This window comes from Salmo salar, chromosome ssa23 (assembly GCF_905237065.1).
Source record: "Salmo salar chromosome ssa23, Ssal_v3.1, whole genome shotgun sequence".
NCBI lineage: Eukaryota > Metazoa > Chordata > Actinopteri > Salmoniformes > Salmonidae > Salmo > Salmo salar.
In genome coordinates, this window is record NC_059464.1 from 11,382,216 (window position 1) to 11,405,730 (window position 23,515).

The following is a 23,515-nucleotide window of genomic DNA, read 5'->3' on the forward strand; positions in this document are numbered from 1 at the left end:
GAAACATAGAACGTGAAGCAATTCTCAAATAGCTCCTTTCAACTAGTCGAGAGAAACCCCAGAGTGCAAGAAACAACAGAAAAGGATAACATCAAGAAGAAAAAAACAGAATGGGATTTATTAATTGGATGGTGATTTTTGCCTTGATAGGCAGAGGCTCTCAGGTAAGAAGGAGGACTTTTTTTTTTTTTTTACTGTGAAGCTATATACCTGTGCTATTTGTGTAGGACATAGCATATATTTCAAATACATTACTATTGCAATAACATCAGAAGAACATGAATAGTCTGTTGGAGGAAAAGGAATGAGCTATCTAGAGAGAACACTGCCTTATTGACTGGCATACCTGTCATCAGGTGTAAGATTAACCTTGAGTAGGGAACATTCATTCCAGGAAAGTGATTGTTTGAATTTTATAAAACTTCTCATGGTATGGACATTGTGTAATGTAATTTTTTTTTACATTCCCTTAAATTATTATATATATATTTTTCTGTTTTTACTTCCTTTTCTGTTTTTACTCCCAGAGTTCAGCTTCATCAGGTAAAACATTTATATTTTTGTCACATTACATGCACATTCCTAAACAGTCTATATTTTTCAACTGCAGAAAATGATGGTCGGATGAAAGTGGATTAAAATAATCCTGATTATTACACTGGAATGATCATGTAATATGTAGTACATGTATGCAATAGTAGTGCTATAATATGTTCTAATTTGATCCAGACATTAACCCAGTATTTGACAGTGATTCTGTCTCTCACCTCATATAGAAATCACAGTGTCGATATTCACCGTAACATCTAAGAGTATGACAGTGCAGTGGAGCAGATGCTCAGGAGCCAGTTCCTACAAGATCACAGCAACCTCCAAGAACTCCCTGGATGCCTCAGCATTCGCCCAGTTCGGTGCCAACTCTGTGATGGGCTCCATCAACTCTCTAACCCCCAACAACATGTACATCATCAGGGCTGAGGCCATGGATAACAGCCTGAATGTTTTGAGCCAGGCTGAAGTAGAAGAGACCACCGGTAAATCACTGTCTCCTATGTGACCCTAAGGAGATGATGGTGAAACAATAGGCTATACATTATGTTGTGATCTCGTAACATTCTGTTATTAATCTCCGCTCCAGGGCCAGTTCTGTTTTTCTCTCTCATAAGGGAATATAGAAAATCTGTCCTTAGAGCAATGTTAAGGGACAACCTCTCATAAGAAATATAAAGTATATTATTACAGTTGGCTTATAGTGAAAAATAAAACCAGTTATGATTATTGTGGTGTAACTGGTTACAATCCTTACATTTTCATGCGGGTATCTCCTTAAGTGAGTTTCAACAATTCCCTCTTCTTGTTTTTTCTGTAGCTTCTGAGGTGCCCACCATCAACATGGCAACATCAAAACAGAGTGAGAGCATGACCGTGGAGTTCACTCAGGTGTCCGGTGCCACTTCCTACATCCTGCGTGCCGAGACCGCCGACATGTCCTTCTTCTGCGAAACCGAGGTGTCCTCTTCCCCTGGGACCGTGCTCAACCTTCAGGCCTACACCGACTACACTCTCAGTGTCATGTCCGTCAACAGCGGAGGCAGAAGCCAGCCTTCCCTCCCTGTGGTAGCAAAGACAGGTATTGTCCCTTGTACCTCACATTCACATTCACCGTCTGTTGGGGAAAGAAAAAAACACAAGAGTATGAAAGCCTGGTATAAAGAAATTAGTCATTGACAGGGAAAACAGTAACAACCTTTATCTCCAGTGCCCCCACCATAAGTCACTCGATCTCTTTGCTGACGTAAATGAACCAAAGCCAGGAAGAGGATTGTAGCTACATACCTGACCTTAAAAACCTGATTTCAGATGAGGTATTGCAAATCCGGTACTTTCCTCTATTAGTGAGATGCTCTTGCTGCCCTGAGGAGGGAGGTATCCGCTGTAATTATATCTGACCCCTCTCCATACACAAAGAATAAACCTAACTGGGTTGACAACTGAGAACACTGCGTTGGTTACCCTGGGAATAGGACCTGAGTTAGTCAGCCTATCGGATATCTTCATGTACCAAAACAAGCCACCAGCAGTTTCATCCTATTGTGTTGTGGTTTGACCTTCTTTAGAAGGCAGAGGAGAGGGAGAGAATTTTGATCGTCTCAAATCTCAGTCATATAGTACATTGTAAAGTGATCCCACAGAACAGAAAATACAATTTAGAGCTTTCTGAATGATATCACACAATTAAAAGGCAAATCATGAACAGTCCCAACACAGACAAACAAATACACACCCTACATAACATGTCTCATTGCTGTCTCTCTCCTAAAGTGGTTGCTGCGCCCAAGCTCAGCTCCACCTCTCCCAGCAATGACACCATTGTGGTGGGGTGGGAGCCTGTGGACCACGTTCTCCTGTACACCATCAGCATCATCATGGAGGGCTCAGACAGCAGGGTGAAGCTCAACACCACCGACACCAGCGTGACCTTCTCTGGCCTGGAGGCCGGGACAACCTATTGCATCAAGGGCAACGCCTGGGACCCCGAGAAAAGACAGGGAGACGACTTCACCGTCTGCCAGATCACACGTAAGGAAGAGAGGGGGATTTTTGGTTAGCAAGTACACTCTTCAGTGTTACACTGCACTGTTACATTTTCTTCAGAAAATGGACCTTATCTAGCTTTATTTCAATTTCAGTTAATGAGGCTTTTTCAAGACCTGATAGGGATAGGGTGGAGCAAATGGCAAGCGAGAGCACCAATTTGTGCAGTATATTTGTAAGCACATTTAGGATTCATCTAGGTCTGTACCTAATTGTGTGTGTGCTCATGTTGTTTCTCTCTCCTCCCTCCAGGTCCATGCATCCCTGGGCTCACTGAGTTGGAGGTGAGGATGGTGGGCTCTGAAGCTGGTCTGTCTGTGTCCTGGGCTCCATCTCAGGGGGCAGGGGAGTACCTGGCCTTCAGCTCAGAGGGGCTGAACTGTACCTCTACCACCGGCACCTGCACCCTGGCCCCCGTGGGGTGTGGCCAGAGACACACCGTCACCGTGACAGCCATCAACGAGGGAGGACCCAGCATCCCTTCTTCTCCTGAGGAGTTCATCACCTGTGAGTAGACATATCAATCAGTCAGTCAATCAATCAATCAAACAAACAAATCGATTGTTTGTTTTATGGCAGGTTTATGGCAGGTTTGTGTTTGTCTTCTATCTAGTAATAGAAGACACAAACCTGCTATGTAAAGCACAGCATATTGATACACTTGAGATCATTCTACTATTTCATCAACACATGAGATGCATATGTAAGGTACTAACAACACAGGAATTCATTTAAAGTAACATGAATAACTTGACCTTTAGCCACTATTACAAACATCTAATAACCATATAATGAACATCTAATAACTGCACACCTGCCGAGTGTTTCCCTGCAGTCCCCTGCCCACCTGAGCCTCTGCATGTGGAGGAGACCAAGGCAGGTAATTGCTCTGTGTTGTGGGACGCCATACCCTACACCGACACCTACGTGGCCTTCATCAAGAGGGATGATGGTCAGGAGGAGAGGTGCAACACCAGCTCCACCAGCTGTAACTATCACTGCCAGTGTGGATACACCTACCTGATGACCGTGTTCGCCTTCAGCCTGTCCGGATCCAGCCCACCGGGCCCCGTGCTCAACTACACCACCTGTAAGTAGAAGCTTTAGCTCTACGGTCTAGCGGTGTGCCGATTCGAACCCAGTCATTCACATAACCACACACTCTACCCAGAGACCCAGCACACATAATGTGCCTCTGAAATCACGCCATTTAAAAAAAAAACAGCTCACACAAGTCTCATTCAGCTCATTGAATGGGGATCTTAATAAATATGAATGCTGATAGATGTTCTTCAGATATATCATTGTCAATATGAACTGACGTGGGCTAAGTACTGAAATAAATATATTCCATGTCTCTCTCTCTCTCTCTCTCTCTCTCTCTTTCTTTATCTCTTTCTTACTCTCTCCCCTCTCTCTCTCTCTCTGTCCGTCCCCAGTACCCTGTTGTCCCGAGGATGTGTTCATCTCCCTGGCCTCCCCCGGCACCCTGGAGATCATGTGGTCAGCAGTGCGCGGGGCTGAGGTGTACGAGACGCGGGCGGTGGAAGGGTCAGAGGTCATCCTGTGTAACGACACGGCACCAGTGTGCGCTCTCTCCGACCTCACCTGTAACACGCCCTACAGTGTGGTGGTGATCCCCTGTAATGAGATTAGAGGGTGCAACCACACCTGCAGATCACACACCAAGGAGACGGGTAACACAAACATATTTTTTTTAAATTGCCACATAGACAAAGTGTCTGCTAACTAATCATATCATCAGTTTATTTGGATGAATGGGAAAACATGATGTGTGTCATTACACCCACAGGTAAAAGATCACGGTGACGCTAACCCTCCCCATGCCACTTCCTCTCTCCTTCACTTTCTCAGCTCCCTGTATGCCAGAGATCCTGAATGTGACCCAGATCAACACAACCAGTGTCAATGTCAGCTTTAGTGCTCCCAACAGAGCAGGTACCACCTACAAAGTGAGCGTAGTGGCCCAGGACAACAGAAACACCTGCACTTCCAGAGGAACTTCCTGTGAGATACTTGACCTGCCCTGTGGTGAGGTCTATGAGGTCAGCGCCATAGCCACCACCACCGTGGGCGACAGTTTTCCCAGCTACAGTATTCCACTGGAAACAGGTAGGGAACCATGGAAATTATATGGAGAAAGGGAAAGGTTTTGGTTAATTCGTTTGGACTACTGGTATCACTTGTTACTGGTGATGTTGTGGTGAAACTTTTATGAAGTTGTTCGTCCAGCTATCTGCAGATAGATAAAAAAAAATAAGTATACATTTCTCACAATTGTGCTTTCCATTCGTCCCCTAGCACCCTGTTGCCCGGCAACCCTTAACGTTGAACAGGTGACTCAGGCCATGACCAATGTCACCTGGTCGATGGCGAGAGGCACACACACCTACATGACCTCTCTGACCTCACCGAAAGGCAACGCCCGCTGCCACACCCTGGACACCCACTGCCTGATGGGATGCATCACCTGCGGAACAAACTACACCGTCAGCATGGAGGCCATCAGCCGCACTGGACACATGTCTGAGTGCACCTATCATGGCTTCTCATCCAGTAAGTGACAGATAGATTAATATATCCCAGCTTCTCATCCAATGAGTGAAAGACACAAGCACCTATCATAGCAACAATGGGACCACTGAGTCAGTGGAATGGAAAAATGGAAAACGTTCTAGGTGAAATACTGACTCTAGGTGAATTACTGACTCTAGGTGAATTACACACAATTAATTTCTATAGCATTAAGTTACAGAAGAGTGTCAGTTTGATCATAGCCAAGTACATTTTAACATCCACATACCATTGCACCCTGCACAGTTGCCACTCTAGTGCCATACTGAACTATCTTTCCCTCCCAGGTGCTTGTTGTCCATCGGGCGTGAAGCTGTACAGGATGGCCAACAACACACTGCGTGTATACTGGCGTTCCACTGGCGGTCTCCATAACTACACGGCCAAGATGGTTGGTAGCCAGTCCAACTACACCTGCACCCCTCCCCCCGGGGGCAACACCTGTGAAGTGCCGGAGATCATGTGTGGGGACGTCTACAACGTAGTGGTGGCCCCTCTCACCCAGGACGGAGCCATGGTCCAGTTCTGCCCCCAGAGGATGTACTCAGGTAGGCTACTCAATACCACAATACCACTTGAAAGATCTACATAGATAATCTAAAAGGAAATTACATTTCAGTCAAGTTCATTTTTCTTCGTTTGTATAGCATGGTTTTACAAAGTCATTGGCATATACCAGATTATTATGCTCTCTAGGCTTCTTCCTAGGTTTTTCCTAGCCACCGTGCTTCTACACCTGCATTGCTTGCTGTTTGGGGTTTTAGGCTGGGTTTCTGTACAGCACTTCGTGACATCAGCTGATGTAAGAAGGGCTTTGCAAATAAATTTGATTGATTGATTGATTAACATATTCTTGTCTGATTTCAGTTTCCTGCTCGGGAAGCAATGTTGGAATGGGTATGTTTTTGAGTACTTTTTCATAAATTATCTGTAGCCTAGTATTGGTTTTCACAGACTCAAGCCTATGGTATTTTGTGGGATAAAATGGAGGGGAAATTATGCATCAGTGCAAAATGTATTCACTTCTCTAACATTTCTCAAATATATTCTTTCCCATAGTAATCTATCGAGGAAAGAGAAGTCTGGACTAGCAGATGGTATGTATCATGCAATTTCTTATCAGTTTGAATCAGAGCACCTCTAGTACACAATCCAAACATACACTCATAATACTATAACTTCTGCATTTACCATTATCTCCCAAAGTAGCTCCCGTGTCATCCCAGCTGAACACACTCTAGGAATAAATAGCCTTTGAGTGGCGGATCGAATCACAGCAGAGCACAACAGGAAGCATTAAACTGAATTTATGGGTCAATAAAAAACGTCCTCAGCCTGTCAGAGTGAATAGGGTTTTCAGCCATAGACCTTTATATACAGTATTTATATGTTTAATTGTCACATACACATTTCACTGCATCTATCCAGTGTACCAGGTATGAAGGTAAAACCCAGATGCAGACAGCGTTGAATTAACAACGGGTTAATAATCCAACAGGTGCAGGCAATAGACAGGTCAAGGCTGGCAGGGGTCAGTAAACCAGAGGTGGGGCAACGGTACCGGATGGCAGGCAGGCAAAGGTCAATAATCCAGAGGTGGGGCAAAGGTACAGGTCAGCAGGCAAGCTCAGGGGCAGGCAGAATGGTCAGGCAGGCGGGCTCAGAGTCAGGACAGGCAAGGGTCAAAACCAGGAGGGCGAGAAAAAGATAGACTGGGAAAAGCAGGAGCAGAGAACAAAACGCTGGTTGACTTGACAAACAAGATGAACTGGCAACAGACAAACAGAGAACACAGGTATAAATACACTGGGGATAATGGGGAAGATGGGCGACACCTGGAGGGGGTGGAGACAATCACAAAGACAGGTGCAACAGATCAGGGTGTGACAAGGTGTTATTTTACAGGGACAGCCATAATACCGTTGAAGTAACATAATCGATACAGGGGAAATGAAACTGTCTATGAAATAGATAGTTGATATAAAACACTATTATGAGAATTACAAAAACTGACTCAGATAGCCACCTCCCTACTACAAGTCTCCACCTTACAACAGGAGCAGACTGGAAATCTGGCATTTCGTGCAAATGTTTTGCCCAATGGGCCTGTCTAACTTGTTTTTTGGGGGGGTTAAATTATAATTATCTGGCTAATAACACAGGCCTCAAGGGGGAAAAATGGTCCAGTGTGGGTGCCTCAAGGGAAAAATGGGCTGGTATGTTAGAAATGCCATAGCCAATTTCTGGTCCCAGTCTGCTCCTGCCTTACAATTACTAATGTGTGTAGGATGGGGGCCCTGCAAATATACTCATATCTTTAGGGTGTAAATGTGAGTCCTATGGAGTGCATTGCTGTAACGGTTCTCTCGGGATTAAGAGTAGCAGTTTCCCTCTGCTGGTCATACAGACATTGCAAGGAAGGCAACATTTTCACATTACATTTGAGTTCACAGTGAAATTTTCACTTCACTCTTTAAAAGTCAACTGCCCCTTTGAACAGCTCCGTGAAAACAGCGACATCATGCAAAAAGCTTCAAAATAAAATTCCTCCCTCTACTTGAACACAAGTTCACAAATCGTATATTTTGCTTGTGGGACACACTATTCAACAGCCAGTGAAATAGCAGGGCGCCAAATTCAAAACAACAAAAATCTCATAATTCAAATTTCTCACAGATACAAGTATTTTACACCATTTTAAAGATAATCTTCTCGTTAATCCAACCACATTGTCCGATTTCAAAAAGGCTTTACGGTGAAAGCATAGCATTAGATTATGTTAGGACATCACCATGACAAGAAAAACCACACAGCCATTTTTCAAGCAAGGAGAGGCGTCACAAAAACCAGAAATACAGCTAAAATGAACTCAACAATAAGCCTCAATGGCTCTAAAATAGCATGAGAACTAGAGGGTAGGATTAGAGAAACAGAACGCATCTTAAAGCAGCAATCAGCAGTAGAAAGAACAGCAAAGCGGCTTCCCCGGCCCTGGTTCAGTAAAAAGCTTAGGTATGGGGCTGGAGAAATTGTATCACTCAAATTCATAGACAGAGCTATGGACGCAAGGATTGACCATCAATGATATCAATGTTATAGTTTTAACCATGTTTTGAGGCTATATTTTATTTGTTTACATTTTCTTTGTTTACTAACATTGGAGTAAAAAAAGCTTATATTTTGGGTTCTGATGGGGAAAGACATTTGAACTAAACTTATGAGGCATCAATGGGTACATACAATTCATTTATATGTCCAAAAATGGATGTAGCAGCTGCTGATTAGCCCTTTAACTTCTCTAGGGTAGGGGGCAGTATTTTGACGTCCGGATGAAAGGCGTGCCCAAATTAAACTGCCTGCTACACAGGCTCAGAAGGTAGGATATGCATATTATTAGTAGATTTGGATAGAAAACACTCTGAAGTTTCTAAAACTGTTTGAATGATGTCTGTGAGTATAACAGAACTCATATGGCAGGCCAAAACCTGAGAAGATTCCATACAGGAAGTGCCCTGTCTGACAATTTGTTCTCCTTCTGTGGCATCTCTATCAAAAATACAGCATCTCTGCTGTAACGTGACATTTTCTAAGGCTTCCATTGGCTCTCAGAAGGCGCCAGAAAGTGGAATGACGTCTCTGCAGTCTCTGGGCGAAAAACAGTAGGAGTTTTTGTGAGTGGTCAGGCAGGGAACAATGACACTGGAGATGCGCATCCACGAGACGACTCCATGTGTCAGGGATTTCTTCGTCGTCAGACGATATGGCGAAATCATCGTCGGAAAATGAGGACCAATATGCAGCAGAGTTGAGATAGTTCATTTTGAACATATAATAAACTAAAAAATGAACATACAAAAATAACAAAACGAACTCACGATTACTAGACAGTCCTGTTAGGCTCACTCACGCTAAACAAGAAACAATCTCCCACAAATACACAGACAAACACACCCAACTAATATAGGACTTCCAATCAAAGGCAACACCACACAGCTGCCTTCAATTGGAAGTCCACCCCAATTAACCAAACATAGACATACAACCAGCTAGATCAACATAGAAATACGTAAACAAGGAACAGTGCCCAAAAACCCCGGAATACTTAAATCAAATGCCCTTTTAGAAAAAACACCACCCCGAACCACATAAACCAAATACCCTCTGCCACGTCCTGACCAAACTACAATAACAATTAACCCTTATACTGGCCAGGACGTGACACCATGTTTTTCTTTCAGTCTTTCAATGAATACAACGTCGCCCGGTTGGAATAATATCGCTATTTTACGAGAAAAATTGCATAAAAATTGATTTTAAACAGCGTTTGACATGCTTCGACGTACGGTAATGGAATATATTGACATTTTTTGTCACGAAATGCGCTCGCGCGTCACCTTTCGGATACTGACCTGAACGCACGAACAAAACGAAGCTATTTGAATATAACTATGGATTATTTGGAACCAAAACAACATTTGTTGTTGAAGTAGAAGTCCTGGGAGTGCATTCTGACGAAGAACAGCAAAGGTAATCCAATTTTTCTTATAGTAAATCTGAGTTTGGTGAGGGCCAAACTTGGTGGGTGTCAAATTAGCTAGCCGTAATGGCCGGGCTATCTACTCAGATTATTGCAAAATGTGCTTTCGCCGAAAAGCTATTTTAAAATCTGACACCGCGATTGCATAAAGGAGGTCTGTATCTATAACTCTTAAAAGAATTGTTATTTATTTTGTGAACGTCAATCATGAGAAATTTAGTAAATTCACCGGAAGTTTGCGGTGGGTATGCTAGTTCTGAACATCACATGCTAATGTAAAAATCTGGTTTTTGATATAAATATGAACTTGATTGAACAAAACATGCAGGTACTGTATAACATAATGTTCCACCTTGCCCAGGGAGGTTAACCAGGTAGGCTAGTTGAAAACAAGTTCTCATTTGCAACTGCGACCTGGCCAAGATAAAGCATAGCAGTTCGATATATACAACAACACAGAGTTACACATGGAATAAACAAACATACTACAAGCATACTACAATAATACAGTAGAAAAGTCTATATACAGCATGTGCAAATGAGGTAGGATAAGGGAGGTAAGGCAATAAATAGGGCATGGTGGCGAAGTAATTACAATATAGCAATTAAACACTGGAATGGTAGATGTGCAGAAGATGAATGTGCAAGTAGAGATACTGGGGTGCAAAGGAGCAAGATAAATAAATAAATAAAGTATGGGGATGAGGTAATTGTATGGGCTATTTACAGAAAGGCTATGTAGGGGTGCAGTGATCTGTGAGCTGCTCTGACAGCTGGTGCTTAAAGCTAGTGAGGGACATATGAGTCTCCAGCTTCAGTGATTTTTGCAGTTCGTTCCAGTCATTGGCAGCAGAGAACTGTAATGAAAGGCAGCCAAAGGAAGAATTGGCTTTGGGGGTGACCAGTGAGATATACCTGCTGGAGCGCGTGCTACGGATGGGTGCTGCTATGGTGACCAGTGAGCTGAGATAAGGCGGAGCTTTACCTAGCAGAGACTTGTAGATGACCTGGAGCCAGTGGGTTTGGCGACGAGTATGAAGCGAGGGCCAGCCAACGAGAGCGTACAGGTCGCAGTGTTGGGTAGTATATGGGGCTTTGGTGACAAAACGGATGGCACTGTGATAGCAAACTGGATGCAGTCTGAGTAGTGTTGGAGGCTATTTTGTAAATGACATCGCCGAAGTCGAGGATCGGTAGGATGGTCTGTTTTACGAGGGTATGTTTGGCAGCATGAGTGAAAGATGCTTTGTTGCAAAATAGGAAGGCGATTCTAGATTTCATTTTGGATTGGAGATGTTAATGTGAGTCTGGAAGGAGAGTTTACAGTCCAACCAGACACCTAGGTATTTGTAGTTGTCCACATAATCTAAGTAAGAACTGTCCAGAGTAGTGAGTGATGCTGGACGGGCGGGCAGGTGCGGACAGCGACCGATTGAAGAGCAAGCATTTAGTTTTACTTGCATTTAAGAGCAGTTGGAGGCCACGGAAGGAGAGTTGTATGGCATTGAAGCTCGTCTGGAGGTTAGTTAACACAGTGTCCAAAGAAGGGCCAGAGGTATACAGAATGGTGTCGTCTGCGTAGAGGTGGATCAGAGAATCACCAGCAGCAAGAGCGACATCATTGATGTATACAGAGAAGAGAGTCGGCCCGAGAACTGAACCCTGTGGCACCCCCATAGAGACTGCCAGAGGTCCGGACAACAGGCCCTCCGATTTGAACTCTATCAGAGAAGTAGTTGGTGAACCAGGCGAGGCAATCATTTGAGAAACCAAGGCTATTGAGTCTGCCGATAAGAATGTGGTGATTGACAGAGTCGAAAGCCTTGGCCAGGTCGATGAATACGGCTGCACAGTAATGTCTCTTATCGATGGCGGTTATGATGTCGTTTAGGACCTTGAGCGTGGCTGAGCTGCACCCATGACCAGCGCTGAAACCAGATTACATAGCAAAGAAGGTACGGTGGGATTCGAAATGGTTGGTAATCTGTTTGTTAACTTGGCTTTCGAAGACCTTAGAAAGGCAGGGTAGGATAGATATAAGTCTGTAGCAGTTTGGGTCTAGAGTGTCTCCCCCTTTGAAGAGGGGTATGACCGCGGCATCTTTCCAATATATATAGGAATCTCAGAAGATACGAAAGAGAGATTAAATGTAGGAGTTATGTTAAAGGGTTAAGGTTAAGGTTAGGGGAAGGGTTAGCTAAAAGGTTTAAGGTTACGGAAAGGGTTATCTAACATGCAAAGTAGATAAAAAGTAATAAGTAGTTGAAAAGTGAATTAGCTAAAATACTAAAGTTGTCCATGATAAGATTCAATCTTGTAAAGTTTTGGTTGCTAGACGTTGATTTTAAACAACCACCTTCCACCCCGAGCAACCACCCTTCTTTCGTTTTTGCCTTAAGTAACCATCTGTCTTATGTAACCATAGCAAACGCAACATATCAAACTAATTTGAGTCTCCCGGATGTATGTTTACGTCCAGTCTATGAGACCAGACTGCCATTTAAGCTAGCTACGAATAGGCTGCTATAGCCTACATATTTATTTAGTTTGGTGTTCTATCATTTTCATGGCATTTTAGTGGAAATTAGGCCTAAATATAATTTATTTAGAATTTATCAGAATGAATTTTCCATAAATTATTTTACCATGCAGCTCCGTGTATTCTCGAACTGAAAAAAATGACGCCTCTTCCTCCCGCTATGGCAGCACTACATCCCTGCTTATGACAGTATGTGATAACTGGCTATAGCCTACTAGGCTTACTAGTGATTTAACCCACCACTTGCATTAGCCCAGATCCATAGGCTACATTATATTCACATCAATCGACCAGTTGCATTCATAACCGCGGGAAGTAGGGGTGCTGAGGGTAGGGGTGCTGACCCTCACCCTCCCGGCTAGGGGATGAGCATTGACATTCAAGATAGCTTGGAGTGAAATTTCCTATCTTCAAAAGTCAGCAGACCTATAATAGATAGTGTGAAAGTTATAAAAAAACTAAACAGCACTGAAGCACAGTCACCACTCGCCAGTGACTTAATAAGTTGATTGTGGCCTGGCTGCTCAATGTCCCTGCTCGCTACTACTTGCTAGCTTCATTGACAAACAGTTGGAACTTAGCTAGCTATTAAGTGATTTTAGGCACCGATAAACAGTGTGTAGCTTGTGCTTTATTTATGATAGTTTTACAGCTTGCCGATGATGAAGTTGTAGACATGTTATTGTTCTCATAAATCAGTCCTGAGCACGCAACCAGACTTTCCCAACTCGATAGAATGCTAAGCAGTGCACTGACCAGTTTTTCATGCACGTTTTAACTTCAGAAATACTGCACCAAAGACCTTAGCTCGATGTCAAATTGCGCTACTAAGACCTCTAAAATGTCTAAATTAGTTACAGATTTTTTGATTGATGTTAGGTTAATTCTGACTATTTTAAGGAAGTGGCTATGCTGTTGCTATCGTGACTCAGGAGGGACAAACAGAACCTGCCAGGGTACAATATCCAAACATAACACACCCACATCAAACCACACCACCAAACTCTTGTTTGGCTTCAGTCATGGCCTCCATCATTACTTAATGAGCAATCTTCAAAACCGGGCCAAATCAGGAAGTGCAGTCGCCCTTTTAACATGCATAATTCATTTGATTGTTTAAAATGTTATTCTTCTCTGCTTTCACAGTTCCCAGTCCCGTAGATATCAGGAGGAGCAGAGACAAGCTTCTCATCCTCATTCCCCCAACATGTCTACCAATCCCAAAGAGGAAGTGAACCTCTCTACAAAATATCCCAGCCTAAATTATAGCTTCGTTTAAGACCTGTTTTTGGATGTGCAAAACATCTACAGTTACTGATCTGAACAAATATACTGAATTTAACAACAAATTCAACCTGAATAAGTAGCTTTATTTTTATTTTTATCTAACACTTTTTTTATTAAGTGTTTTCATCATTGTTTTTAATAAGAATGACAGATTAAATGCTTTTATTTGGATATATGTCCGCAAATGCAATAAAAAAGTACCTACTATTACTGCTACTTAAAAGATAAGTAGTTACCAGACTAAATGTGGATTAAATGTATTAAAGTAGATGTGTATTCAGAATTAAGGAGGTGAAATGTTCCACATTTAAATCCATGTATTGATTGTACATAAGTTTACAGAATTGTACATCATGCAAAGTAATTGAAATGATTGTTATTAAAACTGAAACTCAAATGGCAACTATCGATCATTAATTGGAAATGTAAAAAACAAAGATGAACAACATTTAATAAATGAAGTAGAGTAGCCTTTCCTGCAGTCAAATGACCAAATCGTCCTCTAATGGCCTCATGGGTGGAATGTTATTAATATTTTTTATAAGAAAAATTTAAGCCGAAAATCCAGTGTTTCTATGTCAAACAGTTTCGTTATAGTTTAGTCTTCTGTGATGTACAGTGCATTCGGAAAGTATTCAGACCCCTTGACTTTTTCCACATTTTGTTACATTACAGTCTTTTTCTAAAGTGGATTAAATAAAATGTTCCTCATCAATCTACACACAATACTCCATAATGACAAAGCTAAAACAGGTTTTTAGAAATGTTTGCAAATGTATTAAAAATAAAAAAGTATTCAGACCCTTTGCTATGAGACTCGAAATTGAGCTCGGGTGCATCCTCTTTCCATTGATCAGCCTTGAGATGTTTCTACAACTTGATTGGAGTCCATCTGTGGTAAATTAAATTGATTGGACATGATTTGGAAAGGCACACACCTGTCTATATAAGGTCACACAGTTGACAGTGCATGTCAGAGCAAAAACCAAGCCATGAGTTTGAAGAAATTGTCCGTAGAGCTTTGAGACAGAATTGTGTAGAGGCACAGATCTGGGGAAGAGTACCAAAACATTTCTGCAGCATTGAATGTCCCCAAGAACACAGTGTTCCCATAATTCTTAAATGGAAGAAGTTTGGAACCACTCTTCCTAGACCTGGCCGCCCAGCAAAACTGATCAATCGGGGGAGAAGAGCCTTGGTCAGGGAGGTGACCAAAAACCTGATGGTCACTGATTTAGCTCCAGAGTTCCTCTGTGGAGATGGGAGAACCTTTCAGAAGGACAACCATCTCTGTAGCACTCCACCAATCAAGCCTTTATGGTAGAGTGGCCAGATGGAAGCCACTCCTCAGTAAAAGGCACATGACAGCCTGCTTGGAGTTTGCCAAAAGGCACCAAAGGACTCTCAGACCATGAGATTGAACTCTTTGGCCTGAATGCCAAGCGTCACATCTGGAGGAAACCTGGCACCATCCCTACGGTGAAGCATGGTGGTGGCAGCAGCATGCTGTGGGACTGTTTTTCAGCGGCAGGGTCTCGGAAGACTAGTCAGGATTGAGGGAAATATGAACGGAGCAAAGTACAGAGAGATCCTCGATGAAACCCTGCTCCAGAGCGCTCATGACCTCAGACTGGGGCTACGGTTCACCTTCCAACAGGACAACGACCCTAAGCACACAGCCAAGACAACGCAGGAGTGGCTTCGGGACAAGTCTCTGAATGTCCTTGAGTGGCTCAGCCGTAGCTCGGACTTAAACCCGATCTAACATCGCTGGAGAGACCTGAAAATAGCTGTGCAGTGACGCTCCCCATCCAATCTGACAGAGCTTGAGAGGATCTGCAAAGAAGAATGGGAGAAACTCCCCAAATACAGGTGTGCCAAGCTTGTAGCATCATACCCATGAAGACTCGAGGCTGTAATCACCGCCAAAGGTGCTTCAAAAAAGTACTGAGTAAAGGGTCTGAATACTTATGTAAATGTGATATTTCAGTTAAAATTGTTGTATACATTTTCAAAAATTTCTAAAAACCTGTTTTTGCTTTGTTGTTATAGGGGATTGTGTGTAGATTGATGAGGGGAAAAAATGATTTAATCAATTTTAGAATAAGGCTGTAACGTAACAAAATGTGGAAAAAGTGAAGCGGTCTGAATACTTTCCGAATGTACTGTTTATAAAATATAATATTGGGACGCAAACTCAAAATTGAATGCATTCCAACTCTTTTTATTATTTTTTTATTGCGTAACCATGTGAGGTGTATACTTTCGTTTCAAAGTAGATTTGTTTAAGACTACCAAGGAACGCTCTGTGACCCTGATTTAGCCCACTGCAGTAAAAGATTACTCCCAAGTATTCTGCCTCCTGGGTGTATGTTATGGGTGTTGAATTGTGCAAATTAGACAAGAGGAGCAACCCAACAAACACACAACCACGACACAATGTTGCCATAACATTGCCTCAATGTTGTGTGGTGGTTGTACATTATTGCATCTTCCACCTGTCTGACTGTAAGCCCTCTCTGAGTTCTGTCATTTATTCCCAGGATGAACCATAAGAATAAAACTGTTTGGAGGATGTATTTTTTGGGTTGTATAAAACTGTTGCATATTCCTTTCAATAAAACACATTCCTTACATTAATTATTTGTTGTTTGGATATTTGTAATATAATTGGAGAGATTGATAAAAAGAGGTTAGGCTGTTATAGAAAAGTACTTTCCAAACCCAACCCCCATCATGCTTCACTTCCAGCACCACACTCCTTGATGGACTTGCAGACAATCCAATCACCACTCATTTCCCTTACACTCCCAATCAACCGTGGCTGGACTTCCTCTCACACTTCCTTCAATAAATGGACACATTTCTGAAGGTCCTATGGGTACTCAACTTTGAAGCTCTCAAAACCACAACCTGGCTGCAATCAATTCCAATATGTTCTTGCTGTGTTGTTCTTCATACAGCTTGAAATCTATTTAATTACATAATCAAATGCAAATTAGCATTTCGTACAAACATTAATGAAATAACTCCTAAAAAAGAAAGCGTATTCTGAAGTGATAAAACCTTTTTAACAAATGAATAATGTAATGTATTCATCATCTCTAGGGCCAGTAACCGGAGGGTTGTCGGTTCAAATCCCAGGGCTGACGGGGAAATTTGGTGGGAGTGAGCTGGCAACCAGTGGGTTTCTGACATCAAAATCTCAGGTGCCACCTGCTGCCGTTAAGCCCTTGACAAGACACTTAACCCTTAAACTGCTGCTCTGCCGCTGATTTTTTGGCTGCCTCCAGGGCCGTTAATTTACAGTCCTGGAGGGCCGAAAACACTGTTTTTTGTTTCTACCTCGTAGTTAATTACACTCACCTGGTGTCCCAGGTCTGAATTAGTCCCTTATTAGAAGGACAGGATGAAAACCCGAAGTGTGTCGGCCCTCCAGGACTGACATTGAACAGCCCTAGAGCCTCTCGTGTGTGCATGTGTGGTGCCTGGGGAATAGTATACATTTCCAATTCACATTGGACAATAAAGTTGTATTCTACATTGAAGTACGCTGGTCACAGAGGAATAGTCCTTTTGTCTTCCATTCCAGGAGAAACATGTGCTGCCTATTATCTTTTCAGGGAGTAAGTTTTGATTGGCATGGGTGGTTCCTGTTATGAACCTCATAACTAGCCTACAGATATTGTTGCACTCGCTTTGTCTAGGGGTCCTAGGCCTAGTGACATGGTCTGTAACCTAAATGAATGTGTGCTTTTACAGTGAAGTGAAAAAGTATTTGCCCCATTTCTGATTTTCTCTATTTTTGCATATTTTTGATACTGAATGTTATCAGATCTTCAAGCAAAACCTAATATTAGATAAAGGGAACATGAGTTTTCAAATAACAAAAACAATGTACACTTATTTTATTTAGTTAATTAACAATGTGATTAAACTGTTGCCCCTTGCTGAAACAAGCAAGGTGTTGAAGCAAAAGATGAATAGAATGGGCTTCCCAGCTAAATGTTTCTTAGAGCTTGGTAAGAGCGTGGTTGTCCTATGGTTATTTTGCATACAATCTTCCAACAACTTTCTGGGAATGGTGCAGGATAGTTGCTTGGCTTTGGAACATTCTCAGCACATTTAAGGAACTTGACAAAAAAACGTTATTTTAACTTTAACAGAAGATTTCCTACAAGTTAAAACATGGTTACGTTTTATACATTTTTTGGTAATGTTCTAGGAACGTTCTCCGACTGGTTTGACCTTGGATAATGTTCTCCAACAGTTCAGAGAAAGTTAACAAACAACGTTCTGCTGTGGGAATTTCAGTATCTCCGCATAACGTTTTCTTCAGGTTTCCTCATGGTTCTATTTAAAGTCATGTTCTCAGAACACGAAGAAAACTTACCATAAAATCTACAAGAAAACATTAGTAACTTTCAAAGAAAGTTCTAGCAATGTTATTGAAAAACATACATTCCATTCTCAACGTCAACAAAACTCTCTCTGTCCTCTATCTTGTTAAGTGTGCTCAGGTGTGTCGGCCGTGCCCACTAATTGGCCACACCTGATCTTAATGTATTTTGGTGTTTGTATTTTATTCTGGATCCCCATAGACCCTTTTCTGTGTGGCAGAGTTGGTGGCAGAACACTGGGAAGTTCTTCTAGAATGTGTAAGGGCTGTCTTCAGGAATGGACCAAAATGCAGCGGAGTTAGTATTCATCTTTCAATTTAATTAGAAAGAACACTATAACAAACAAACAAACAAAACAAGGAAACTGACAGCCAACAGTCCTGTCAGGTGCAAACACACTAAACAAGAAACAATTACCCACAAACCCCAGTGACAAACAACTCCTACATATGTGACTCCCAATCAGGAACAACGATTCCCAGCTGTTCCTGATCAGGAGTCACAAGACACACACCAGACTGCCACGTCCTGACCCCCAAACTACTACACCAGCTCCATCTGCTGGTCAGGACGTGACAGTACCCCCCCCCCCTCAAGGTGCAGACCCCAGAATGCACCTAACCACAACAACAAAAAACCACCAACAAACAAAATCCCCAACAAAACCCTAAAACAGTAACCCTAAACAATAAGGGAGGGTGGCTGCCGTCAACGACGGCACTGTGCTACACCCTCCCTCCCCAACCCACCTATCCTGGAGGCGGCTCAGGCTCGGGCAGTCTGGCAGCTCGGGGCAGTCTGGCAGCTCGGGGCAGTCGGGGCAGTCTGGCAGCTCGGGGCGCTCGGGGAAGTCTGGCAGCTCGGGGCAGTTCAGGGCAGTCTGGCCAGTTCAGGGCAGTCTGGCCGCTCGGGGCAGTTCAGGGCAGTCTGGCCGCTCGGGGCAGTTCAGGGCAGTCTGGCCGCTCGGGGCAGTTCAGGGCAGTCTGGCCGCTCGGGGCAGTTCAGGGCAGTCTGGCCGCTCGGGGCAGTTCAGGGCAGTCTGGCCGCTCCGGCAGTTCAGGGCAGTCTGGCCGCTCCGGCAGTTCAGGGCAGTCTGGCCACTCCGGCAGTTCAGGGCAGTCTGGCCACTCCGGCAGTTCAGCGCAGTCTGGCCACTCCGGCAGTTCAGCGCAGTCTGGCCACTCCGGCAGTTCAGCGCAGTCTGGCCACTCCGGCAGTTCAGCGCAGTCTGGCCACTCCGGCAGTTCAGCGCAGTCTGGCCACTCCGGCAGTTCAGCGCAGTCTGGCCACTCCGGCAGTTCAGCGCAGTCTGACCTCTCTGGCGACTGTTGACTGGCGGGCAGCTCTGGCGACTGTTGACTGGCGGGCAGCTCTGACGACTGTTGACTGGCGGGCAGCTCTGACGACTGTTGACTGGCGGGCAGCTCTGACGACGACTGTTGACTGGCGGGCAGCTCTGACGACGACTGTTGACTGGCGGGCAGCTCTGACGACGACTGTTGACTGGCGGGCAGCTCTGACGACGACTGTTGACTGGCGGGCAGCTCTGACGACGACTGTTGACTGGCGGGCAGCTCTGACGACGACTGTTGACTGGCGGGCAGCTCTGATGACGACTGTTGACTGGCGGGCAGCTCTGATGACGACTGTTGACTGGCGGGCAGCTCTGATGACGACTGTTGACTGGCGGGCAGCTCTGATGACGACTGTTGACTGGCGGGCAGCTCTGATGACGACTGTTGACTGGCGGGCAGCTCTGATGACTGTTGACTGGCGAGGCTGGGTTGACACACTAGACTCCTGATGCGCGGGGCTGGTATAGGACGTGCCAGCCCGGAGACACGCACCTCCATGCTAGTGCGTCTGGCGGGAAACACCGGACCGAAAGGGCGCACTGGCGGTCTTGAGTGCAGGGTTGGCATCACCCCTTCCGGCTCGATGCTCCCCTTGCCCTGGCACCTGCGGGGCGCTGGTACTGGGCGAACTGGGCTGTGCGTCCGTATAGGCGAGATGGTGCGCACCTCAGCGTAACATGTCGCCCTCCACCTCGTACGCACCTCCCTGTAGTCACGGGTAGCTGGCTTACGGCTCTTCCCTGGCCTGGCCAAGCTACCCGTGTGCCCCCCCCAAAAAAAATCTTGGGGCTGCCTCTTGGGTTTCCTAGCCAACCGTGTTCCAGCGTAACTTTCCCGATGGTTCCTCTGTCCAGCTGCCTCCACTCTCCTGAGTGCCTCCACCTGTTCCCATGGGAGGCGATCCCTTCCGGCCAGGATCTCTTCCCAGGTGTAGACTCCCTTGCCGTCCAGGACGTCCTCCAATGTCCATTCCTCCCTTTTTCTCTCCTGTCGCTGCTCCTTCCTCTTCCGCTGCTTGGTCCTTGTTTGGTGGGTAATTCTGTAAGGGCTGTCTTCAGGAATGGACCAAAATGCAGCAGAGTTAGTATTCATCTTTCAATTTAATTAGAAAGAACAAACAAAACAAACAAACAAACAAACAAACAAACAAACAAACAAACAAACAAACAAACAAACAAACAAACAAACAAACAAACAAACAAACAAAACAAAACAAAACAAAACAAAACAAAACAAGGAAACTGACAGCCAACAGTCCTGTCAGGTGCAAACACACTAAACAAGAAACAATTACCCACAAACCCCAGTGACAAACAACTCCTACATATGTGACTCCCAATCAGGAACAACGATTCCCAGCTGTTCCTGATCAGGAGTCACAAGACACACACCAGACTGCCACGTCCTGACCCCCAAACTACTACACCAGCTCCATCTGCTGGTCAGGACGTGACAGAATGCCAGTAAAAAAAAGCCTAAATGTCCATGTTGCTTTTGAGGGCATTTCACACTACTTTTGGATTATAATTGGATTTTAAGGCTGGTATGAATGTCTTGCTTTATATAATGTTTGTGTGATCATCGCAAATCAACTGCATTATACTTAAAAAACACTTCAACTTCATCCAGTAAAATGGCTCTTTGGCTAGCTTTTGCTACAGCCTATATCAATGATTGTTAGCATTCTAGCTAACAACAGCTGTATCAAGACGAGTTATTTTGCAAAGATCACAACCAAATATAATCTTAGTGACTGTTCAAGCAAGAATCAAAACATCATTGTAAGCGTATGAAAAACCCCAAAAGTTATTTGTTTAGAATGAATAAAAACATCAATCTAGGATATGTTGAATGGGCGCAGCTTTCTTACTGCCGCCACGAGTCGCGCCTATCTATACATGATGTCAGTGTGTCATGTACTGGAAAAGTGTCTACTAGCTGCTGCAAAGGTAGCAGCTACTCTTCCTGGGGTCCAATCACAATGACATACAATAAAACAATACATAACAAAACACATTATTACACAGTACTCTACCATAACATATCTACAATACAAAATCAATAATACAGCAAAATAACAATATTAAAATGTACAGTACCAGTCAAAAGTTTGGACACCTACTCATTCCAGGGTTTCTCTTTACTTGTGCTATTATCTACATTGTAGACATCAAAACTAGGAAATATACTTATACAGTAAAAAGTAAGTTTCTGTCATTCCCTTGGTGTATGTCTGATATACCATGGCTTTCAAACAATCAGCATTCAGGGCTCAAACCACCCAGTTTATAATTGTAAATAAATCCTGTTTGCGCATGTGCATAACTATATATAAATCCAACAGGAGAGTTTGAGTGATGAAAGTTGGACAGAGGATCTCAATCTCTGTGCAAGAAACACTTGGACGAACTTGAAAATACGAATGTTAGGATATTTTCTGGCAATTGTGCTGTTATTATGTACCAAATGTTAAGACTAAAAACCGTTATAAATGGCCTATTTGCGAGACTGACTTATTTCAATAGGCATAGGCTACTGACTAAAATCTGGGTTCATATTTGCTATGGGTTGCTGAGCTACCTACAGGTAGCCTATAGCCCCTGATAGGGCAACATGCCAACATCTAATTTCAGAGAAAAGTCAATGAAACTGACATTAAATGTGGAGAATGATACATTTGCGATAGACCTGTGACCATGATCATAATTGATAACTTCCAATTGAATTAACTAAACATGGCCATTAATAATTGCATAATAACACAATGCTACAACAACAAAGTGAGTTATAGGCTATTTATTAAATCTGTTTGCCAACTCCAGGTAGGCTACACATGTAAGGCTTGACGCTGGTAGATGAGAAGCAGGTATGGGGAGAATATTTAATGAGCAACGGACATGGAACAGGACACGACAGCGTCTGGACAGGGGAAAAAAATAACGACATCAATGCTAAGAACAAACGGGAACAAATGGGGAAGCAGACAGTTATAGACGGGCAATCAACAAAGGGAAGGAGTCCAGGTGAGTCCAATGAACGCTGCTGTGCGTAATGATGGTGACAGGTGTGCATAATGAAGGACAGCCTGGCGCCCTCGAGTGCCAGAGAGGGAGAGCGGGAGCAGGCGGGACAGTACCCCTCCCCCCCCTAGGGGCACCACCCGGCGTCCCAACTGAGCGAGCCTGACGGGCCCGGCCGAGGCATGGGCGCTGGACAAGCCGGCTGGGGCGTAGAAGCTCATCGAACCGGCAGAGGCGTGGGAGCCTGGCAAGATGGCTCAGGCATGGGGACCTGACAATTCGGCTGACGCGTGAAAGCCTGACAATCCCGCTGAGGCGTGAGAACCCAACAAACCGGCTGAGGCGTGAGAGCCTGATAGGCCAGCTGAAGCATGAGGTGGGGTGGGTGCCTGCCGAGCCCACTGAGGCAAGAAGACCTCTAGAGGGTCTGGCACCCCAATGGTGGAACAAGCTCCCTCACGACGCCAGGACAGCGGAGTCAATCACCACCTTCCTGAGACACCTGAAACTAGGATAGGATAAAGTAATCCTTCTAACCCCCCCCTTAAAAGATTTAGATGCACTATTGTAAAGTGGTTGTTCCACTGGATATCATAAGGTGAATGCACCATTTTGTAAGTCGCTCTGGATAAGAGCGTCTGCTAAATGACTTAAATGTAATGTAAATGTAGAGCCAGCTAAGGCGTGGAAGCCCAACGAGCTAGCTGGGGCACCCCCGGTTCCCTCGGCAACGGCACCTTGAACCGACGTCACCAACCAAAATAAAAACGTATTTAGTGGTGTCAGCATTCTGTAAGGATCGATGCTGGTAGACGAGAAGCAGGTACAGGGAGAACATTTAATGAGCAACGGACATAGGACAGGACAGCGTCTGGACAGGGGAGAAAATAACAACAAACTGGTTACTACTCTTTCCCAGAAATGAGAATATGCATATTGTTAGTAGATTTGGATAGAAAACACTCTGAAGTTTCTAAAACTGTTTGAATGGTGTCTGTGAGTATAACAGAACTCATATGGCAGGCAAAAACCTGAGAAAATTCCAAGCAGGAAGTGGCCTGTCTGCGATTTTGTAGTTCTCCCTTTGCTTCTCTATCGAAACTACAGTGCCCGTGGGGTTATGTAGCACTTTCTAAGGCTTCCTTTGGCTCTCTAAAGCGTTCAGAAAGTGGATTGACGTGTCTCCT

The 23,515-nt window shown here is 44.1% G+C and overlaps 1 protein-coding gene across 1 annotated transcript; it reads left to right on the forward strand.

Moving 5' to 3' along the window:
* On the forward strand, positions 1-13,950 carry LOC106584052 (fibronectin type III domain-containing protein 7). Its single transcript, XM_014168868.2, has 14 exons — positions 1-164; positions 528-543; positions 777-1,034; positions 1,370-1,630; positions 2,323-2,580; positions 2,848-3,102; positions 3,431-3,685; positions 4,035-4,292; positions 4,471-4,728; positions 4,918-5,172; positions 5,478-5,738; positions 6,058-6,087; positions 6,250-6,287; positions 13,413-13,950. The coding sequence occupies exons 1-13, from the start codon at positions 111-113 to the stop codon at positions 6,279-6,281; spliced, it is 2,451 nt and encodes an 816-aa protein (XP_014024343.2). The 5' UTR covers positions 1-110; the 3' UTR covers positions 6,282-6,287; positions 13,413-13,950.
* The last annotated feature ends 9,565 nt before the right edge of the window (positions 13,951-23,515 follow it).

What these genes read in the sequence shown, in the direction of transcription:
- LOC106584052 (XM_014168868.2), top strand. Translation starts at nt 111, where the DNA reads ATGGGATTTATTAATTGGATGGTGATTTTTGCCTTGATAGGCAGAGGC. An exon ending in CACCGTCTGCCAGATCACAC is followed by an intron (nt 2,581 to 2,847) that starts GTAAGGAAGAGA and finishes TCCTCCCTCCAG; the next exon opens with GTCCATGCATCCCTGGGCTC. An exon ending in ATCACACACCAAGGAGACGG is followed by an intron (nt 4,293 to 4,470) that starts GTAACACAAACA and finishes TCACTTTCTCAG; the next exon opens with CTCCCTGTATGCCAGAGATC.